This window comes from Physella acuta, unplaced genomic scaffold (assembly GCF_028476545.2).
Source record: "Physella acuta isolate Inbredline_101_S28 unplaced genomic scaffold, ASM2847654v3 ptg000209l, whole genome shotgun sequence".
Taxonomy (NCBI): Eukaryota; Metazoa; Mollusca; class Gastropoda; family Physidae; genus Physella; species Physella acuta.
In genome coordinates this window covers 744,204-752,512 of record NW_026731728.1, presented here as the reverse complement: position 1 = coordinate 752,512, position 8,309 = coordinate 744,204, and the positions used below count along the sequence as shown (strand labels likewise).

Below are 8,309 nucleotides of genomic sequence, written 5' to 3'. Positions count from 1 at the left end.
TGTCGGAGTTTTACTGTTCTTTATATTATTTTAAACACCCCCCCCCCCAATCTCCATATTGTAAAATGTCATCACAAAAACAGGTCTTCGTATTTTTAACCCAGGTCACTAAGCTAAATCTCACCCCCCCCCCCCCCTAAACCAAACGTCTAACAAAAATGCCAATCTCCATCATTTTTAGAGCAATACAAAATGGCTGTCACATCCCACACAATTATCCCGAGTCCCGAGTAACACAATTCTGTTGGTCTGTAGTTGGCATCCAATCTACATTAACATATCAACCCTTGTCAAAGAATACAGAACAATGTTAACACCTAGCATGTTCATTTATTTATATTGAAACATCCAATCAAAAAATTGGATTGACGTTTACAAACACAAGAGCGCATGTCAGTTTAAACCACACAGCATTATGCAGACGTCACCAGTCGCATGTCCAGGGTCAAGGTCATCTGTATGTCTCACCAGCAGACGTGACCCAGTTCCGTCGCCCGCTCAGTGTTCCCCGTGCAGGTCAGACAATTTGATGACGCCAACAAACGACAGTTTGAAATGGCCGATGTACACCTGGTCGCCGTGTGCAAAAGCTTCGCTCAGGGCCGAGATCACGTGACCCCCAGGGTCATGATGTGACGTCACTATGTGACCTTGGTCGTCTATCTCTAGCATCAGCGCGTGACGGGGGAGGAAGACGTCAAAAAAAGAGGCGGGGATGATCTGAAATCAAACATTTGAAATATGGATGCTGTCAACCCCCACAACCCCCACACTCACCCACACCCTCCACACCCAGCACATGCTAGTTGTGTGGACGTGTGGGACACCAAATGTAGCACTTAAATAGCAAGTCACACCTTTGTAACGAGCCGTTTGATTGGCGGGTATGGCGCCACGAGATCCAGGAAAGAACCAATGAGACTTGAGCCCTTGAAGCGAACAGACCCCATCCCCACGTAATAGAAGCCACGGCTGTTCCGCTTCAGGTTGTCTGGGTAGCCGGGCAGGTTGGTCACCAGGGGCTCTCTCTGCCCCACCCTGGGGCCGCTCAGGTGAATCCTGGGGACAAGGTGAACTCTGAAGAAACCCTGAACACAAAGTGAACCCTGGATAAACCCTGAACTCAAGGTGAACCCTGGATAAACCCTGAACACAAGATGAACCCTGGATAAACCCTGAACACAAGATGAACTCTGGATAAACCCTGAACACATGATGAACTCTGGATAAACCCTGAACACAAGATGAACTCTGGATAAACCCTGAACACAAGGTGAACCCTGGATAAACACTGAACACAAGATCGTGCCTAAAGACTCGGTTACATGACACAAGTCTATCGCACTTTGACCCTACTGTACAAAGAATCTCCATATCCTATGACCTATCTAGATGTACAACAAATGTAACAGTATATCTAGATGTACACTATATGTAACCGTATATGTAGATGTCACACTTTACTTTGTTATGGCCGAGATACTCATCTCAGCTACCAGCAGGTACGTCCCGTCCAGCGAGACACAGACGCCATTGGCCAGGTACAGGCCGTCTTGCACCAGTCGGGCTGCCCTTGACCCTGGGTCCAGTGCCAGAACTCGGCCCAATCGGTTGGTTTCAATCACCTGAAAATGATTGGTTTTCATTGACCTCAATCATATCAGAAGTCTCTAACATAGTTTAAATTATATTTGACTTAGTTCATCCAAGATGGATTCGATCCCAAGACCCAGACGTAGGGCAGCTCACCCAGAGTTTCTTCCAGAAACTTCCACTTTTAACAGTGTCCGCCCCCCCCCGAAGAAAGTTTACCGCCCCCCCCCCTGAAAATTTCAAGTGCCCCCCCCCCCCCCCGGAGAAAAAAGTCTGGAAGAAACACTGAGCTCACATGTAGTAGGACTAAACTTACCTCATACCTGTAGTGGGACTAAACTTACCTCATACCTGTAGTGGGACTAAACTTACCTCGTACCTGTAGTGGGACTAAACTTACCTCGTACCTGTAGTGGGACTAAACTTACCTCATACCTGTAGTGGGACTAAACTTACCTCATACCTGTAGTAGGACTAAACTTACCTCATACCTGTAGTGGGACTAAACTTACCTCATACCTGTAGTGGGACTAAACTTACCTCGTACCTGTAGTGGGACTAAACTTACCTCGTACCTGTAGTGGGACTAAACTTACCTCGTACCTGTAGTGGGACTAAACTTACCTCGTACCTGTAGTGGGACTAAACTTACCTCGTACCTGTAGTGGGACTAAACTTACCTCGTACCTGTAGTGGGACTAAACTTACCTCGTACCTGTAGTGGGACTAAACTTACCTCGTACCTGTAATGGGACTAAACTTACCTCGTACCTGTAGTGGGACTAAACTTACCTCGTACCTGTAGTGGGACTAAACTTACCTCGTACCTGTAGTGGGACTAAACTTACCTCGTACCTGTAGTGGGACTAAACTTACCTCGTACCTGTAGTGGGACTAAACTTACCTCGTACCTGTAGTGGGACTAAACTTACCTCGTACCTGTAGTGGGACTAAACTTACCTCGTACCTGTAGTGGGACTAAACTTACCTCGTACCTGTAGTGGGACTAAACTTACCTCGTACCTGTAGTGGGACTAAACTTACCTCGTACCTGTAGTGGGACTAAACTTACCTCGTACCTGTAGTGGGACTAAACTTACCTCGTACCTGTAGTGGGACTAAACTTACCTCGTACCTGTAGTGGGACTAAACTTACCTCGTACCTGTAGTGGGACTAAACTTACCTCGTACCTGTAGTGGGACTAAACTTACCTCGTACCTATAGTGGGACTAAACTTACCTCGTACCTGTAGTGGGACTAAACTTACCTCGTACCTGTAGTGGGACTAAACTTACCTCGTACCTGTAGTGGGACTAAACTTACCTCGTACCTGTAGTGGGACTAAACTTACCTCGTACCTGTAGTGGGACTAAACTTACCTCGTACCTGTAGTGGGACTAAACTTACCTCGTACCTGTAGTCTCGTCTCTCCCACTTAGTGCTCGAGTCTGTGAAATAGATGGTGCCATCCGGCCCAATGTCAAGGCCATTGAGAAATCTAAACCTGGATCCATTAAAACCTGGAACAAAAGGCGTGTGTCATGTTTTACAATCAATGGCTAATTCCATCTTTTATGGCACATTTGTGATTAAGTGTTGTTGTTTCATTCAACGACACTGATGCTCAACAAAGTCCAGTACTGTCCACCAAACAAGGTCCAGTACTTACTGTCCACTAAGGTCCAGTACTTACTGTCCACTAAGGTCCAGTACTTACTGTCCACTAAGATCCAGTACTTCCTGTCCACTAAGGTCCAGTACTTACTGTCCACTAAGGTCCAGTACTTACTGTCCACTAAGGTCCAGTACTTACTGTCCACTAAGGTCCAGTACTTACTGTCCACTAAGGTCCAGTACTTACTGTCCACTAAGGTCCAGTACTTACTGTCCACTAAGGTCCAGTACTTACTGTCCACTAAGGTCCAGTACTTACTGTCCACTAAGGTCCAGTACTTACTGTCCACTAAGGTCCAGTACTTACTGTCCACTAAGGTCCAGTACTTACTGTCCACTAAGGTCCAGTACTTTCTGTCCACTAAGGTCCAGCACTTACTGTCCACTAAGGTCCAGCACTTACTGTCCACTAAGGTCCAGCACTTACTGTCCACTAAGGTCCAGCACTTACTGTCCACCAAGGTCCAGCACTTACTGTCCACCAAGGTCCAGCACTTACTGTCCACCAAGGTCCAGCACTTACTGTCCACCAAGGTCCAGCACTTACTGTCCACTAAGGTCCAGCACTTACTGTCCACCAAGGTCCAGCACTTACTGTCCACTAAGGTCCAGCACTTACTGTCCACTAAGGTCCAGCACTTACTGTCCGCTAAGGTCCAGCACTTACTGTCCGCTAAGGTCCAGTACTTACTGTCCACTAAGGTCCAGTACTTACTGTCCACTAAGGTCCAGTACTTACTGTCCACTAAGGTCCAGTACTTACTGTCCACTAAGGTCCAGTACTTACTGTCCACTAAGGTCCAGTACTTACTGTCCACTAAGGTCCAGTACTTACTGTCCACTAAGGTCCAGTACTTACTGTCCACTAAGGTCCAGTACTTACTGTCCACTAAGGTCCAGTACTTACTGTCCACTAAGGTCCAGTACTTACTGTCCACTAAGGTCCAGTACTTACTGTCTACCAGAACTTGGACCTGCCCTGTGACCACGTCCAGCTGTAGGATGCCCATGTACGAGTCCGCCACAATCAGACGTCCAGCCGCGTCCATCTTGAGACCTTTGGGCCGGCCACACTGGGGCTCTAGCTGGTAGCTGCCTGGGGATGGGTCGTACAGCCGTCAGGGGAGGGGTGCGGCTTTGTACAGACGGGGGGAGGGATGTGGCGTTGTACAGATGGGGGGAGGGGTGGGGGTTGCACAGATGGGGGGGGGGGGGGGTTGTAGAGGGAGTGATGCGGCGTTGTATAGATTTGGTGAGGGGTGCGGCGTTGTACAGATGGGGGGGTGGCGTTGTACAGATGGGGGGAGGGGTATGGCGTTGTACAGATGGGGGAGGGGTGTGGCGTTATACAGATTGGGGGAGGGTGGGGCGTTGTACAGATGGGGTGAGGGGTGTTCTAGAGGGAGGGGTGCGGCGTTAAAGAGGGGATGGGGCGCTACTGTTCTAGAACTCCTGGACGACAGGAAGACACTAGTGAGTTCCTGGGGAAAGTTGAGAGACATACCGCAGTCCGGATGGTCAATCCCAGTTCGGCCAATCAGGGTCAGCTGGTCATCTTTGATTCTCCAGATCTTTCCATCGCCAGTCCCGGTGTAAATTGAACCTGCAAAGATATTTTTAACCTTAGGATTTTCCAAAATAGCTGGAGCTAGATTCAACAAGATATTTTTAACCTCAGGATTTTCCAAAATAGCTGGAGCTATATTCACCAAGTAAATTTGTATCGCACCAAATTGTAAACTAAATAGAGTGGCCTAGTGCTCCTACCTCTGGTATACAATCTTTTTTATACAAGCAATGTGGCCAACAGTTGAGGAAATAAGCAAGGTGCTATATCCTATCAGATGATGTCGAGTAAATAAACATTGTCCTTCGAACCTCTTACGGTTTATAGGAAATGAGTACGCTGCTTATTTCATCCAACATAACAAAACATGACAGGTAAAAGAAAAAAAACCCACTTAAATAACAACCAAACGATGAGAAGTTTGCGAGAGGGAGGCTGGGGTGTGGGGGTTAGTTTAAGTGTGGGGTGGGGGTAGTTACCATCGTGTCCAGCAGCAAAGGACTCTGGGCCGAGAAGCTGACCTTGAAAAAGTTTGCGAATCTTCTGCAGGTGCGTGTTGACCTCAAGTGGACCAACTAAATCCGGCAGGGGGCCCCCTAATCTGGTGATTAAATCAACCAATCTAATCAAAGCTTATTCAGAGTAAAAGCTAGGCAACAGGCACTGGGTCAATAGGTCAAGGACAACAAACTTACTCAACGGCCACTGGGGCAATATGTCAATGTGACTTACTCAACAGGCACTGGGTCAATAGGTCAAGGTGACTTACTCAACAGGCACTGGGTCAATAGGTCAAGGTGACTTACTCAACAGGCACTGGGGCAATAGGTCAATGTGACTTACTCAACAGGCACTGGGGCAATAGGTCAATGTGACTTACTCAACAGGCACTGGGTCAATAGGTCAATGTGACTTACTCAACAGGCACTGGGTCAATAGGTCAAGGTGACTTACTCAACAGGCACTGGGTCAATAGGTCAATGTGACTTACTCAACAGGCACTGGGTCAATAGGTCAAGGTGACTTACTCAACAGGCACTGGGTCAATAGGTCAAGTTGACTTACTCAACAGGCACTGGGTCAATAGGTCAAGGTGACTTACTCAACAGGCACTGGGTCAATAGGTCAAGTTGACTTACTCAACAGGTACTGGGTCAATAGGTCAAGGACAACCAACTTACTCAACAGGCACTGGGTCAATAGGTCAAGGTGACTTACTCAACAGGCACTGGGTCAATAGGTCAAGTTGACTTACTCAACAGGCACTGGGTCAATAGGTCAAGGTGACTTACTCAACAGGTACTGGGTCAATAGGTCAAGGTGACTTACTCAACAGGTACTGGGTCAATAGGTCAAGGACAACCAACTTACTCAACAGGCACTGGGTCAATAGGTCAAGGTGACTTACTCAACAGGCACTGGGTCAATAGTTCAAGTTGACTTACTCAACAGGTACTAGGTCAATAGGTCAAGGTGACTTACTCAACAGGTACTGGGTCAATGGGTCAAGGTGACTTACTCAACAGGTACTGGGTCAATAGGTGAAGGCATGAAGTAGATGACGGCGCTAATGACGGCGATCACAGCGGAAGTTGCCAGGAAACTGTAGCAGGGGAGAGAATCAATTATAAAAATAGTGTCATGTTGATTCGTTAACATCGTAATCAAATAATTTCATATTTATTAGTAAACATCGTAATCAAATAATTTCATATTTATTAGTAAACATCGTAATCAAATAATTTCATATTGATTAGCAAACATCATGATCAAATAATTTCATATTGATTAATTAATATCATGATAAAATAATCTGTAATAAGTTATATAAAAGTATAGTTGATTTGAATACTACTAACATGACACACTTTATTACAAAGCTTTAAATGAGTCCCCTTGGAAACTTAACTCCCCTCTCAACTGTTCCTACTTACAGCAAACTTACCTATGGAGATTCAACATGTCTGCTGTCGGAGGATTGGCGTATCGTTCAGGTTTGAGCTAAAACAAAAAAATAATTAAGGCATTGAATAATTCCATATGTGTCATATTTTACGTCATCCTAGTGACGTCATTGGCCTTGGTAAACAAACACTTGTGGCGTAGTCAGGAATTTTAAAAAGTGTTGAAACCGAACGCAGCCCATGAATAAAATATCAGAAAACTAAGGTGGGACGATGGTCATTTGGTCGATTTTATAAATACAAACACCACACACAGACCACACTGCCTAACAGTGGTCACTTCCATTATATGGTCACCATACACAGGAGTCACCCCACACAGGAGTCACCACACATTATGGTCACCACACAGGAGTCACCACACACAGGAGTCACCGTACACAGGAGTCACCACACACAGGAGTCACCACACACAGGAGTCACCACACACAGGAGTCACCACACACAGGAGTCACCACACATTATGGTCACCACACACAGGAGTCAGCACAAATAGAAATAACCACACACACACTGTGGTGACCAAAGCTAACTGGTGACTCACAGTCGACGAAATATTTGTTGGAGTTTGTGTGCGACCAATCACGTGATGTAGAACCACGTGAAACCAGCCAACCGACAACACGGTTCTCGTTTCTACTTGCGTCATGTGGTCTACACATTGTGACTTAACCCCTCGAGTACTTGGTCACTAAACAGCTCATCGATTGGTCAATACAAACGTATAATCCAGATCAAGAATCCAACAATAACACATGTACATACAATACAAACATGAAATCCAGGTCAAGAATCCAACAACCAGACCCAGGAAACAGCTACAAACATTTGGATTCACTGACTGCTAGAACCAATGGCAACACAGGCCCAACCGTGACCACCAGTTTTTGTGTTGGCTCTCAGGTCACGGCCCAAAGAACTGGTCAGCCCTTGACCTTCAAGCCAACGGACGTCCATTCAAGCTGATTTATTATTCACGGCCACCCCCCCCCAGTCCCCGCCCCACCTTTCCCTTCCAAGCTTGACAAGTTTCATCAAACGTGTAAACACAATTCTGGTCAGTCCGGCCAAGTATTTCATACAAAAACTCTCAAGCGAACAATGTTCAGTGAGGCGAACAATGTTCAGTGTGCCGAACTAACAAATCAACTGTTACACAAACATTTGCTTCAAGTTTTTGACGTGCTACTTAATAAGTCACAGTCTGTTTAATTAATAACACGCTTCAGACTATAATCTTAATTTTAAAATATTTTGTCCACCCCCCCCCCCCCTAAAGAAATGGCTGGATTATGTAGTCCGGCCTTCGTAACCTTGACCCATCACCTGTCGTAGTGGCCGAAAAGATTGGGAACTGGGTCTTTTGTTGTTCTGGAAACCTCTTGATAGGCCAAATTGGCAACTACATAAAATATTGGTGATACAACGCAGACGCCAACAGGCCTATATTTTAGCGTCAATCCATCCAGTAATTGGCTGAGTGTAAAAGATTTAGGCTATTAAAAAAAAA

At 46.1% G+C, this 8,309-nt stretch overlaps 1 protein-coding gene across 1 annotated transcript; it reads right to left on the bottom strand.

The window, feature by feature from the left end:
- Positions 1–314: 314 nt before the first annotated feature.
- LOC131937405 (adipocyte plasma membrane-associated protein) lies at positions 315–7,440 on the bottom strand. Its single transcript, XM_059294802.1, has 10 exons — positions 7,344–7,440; positions 6,781–6,836; positions 6,355–6,438; positions 5,315–5,436; positions 4,773–4,871; positions 4,224–4,364; positions 3,002–3,114; positions 1,465–1,625; positions 858–1,059; positions 315–720 (listed from the first exon to the last, which is right to left on the bottom strand). The coding sequence occupies exons 2-10, from the start codon at positions 6,795–6,797 to the stop codon at positions 499–501; spliced, it is 1,161 nt and encodes a 386-aa protein (XP_059150785.1). The 5' UTR covers positions 6,798–6,836; positions 7,344–7,440; the 3' UTR covers positions 315–498.
- Between the last annotated feature and the right edge of the window lie 869 nt (positions 7,441–8,309).

Bases quoted from the DNA above. Each gene is read 5' to 3' on its own strand.
- LOC131937405 (XM_059294802.1), bottom strand. The intron at 4,365-4,772 runs GTATGTCTCTCA...ACCCATCCCCAG, and splicing joins GATTGACCATCCGGACTGCG to GCAGCTACCAGCTAGAGCCC. The intron at 3,115-4,223 runs GTAAGTACTGGA...CTTTTGTTCCAG, and splicing joins GGTCCAAGTTCTGGTAGACA to GTTTTAATGGATCCAGGTTT.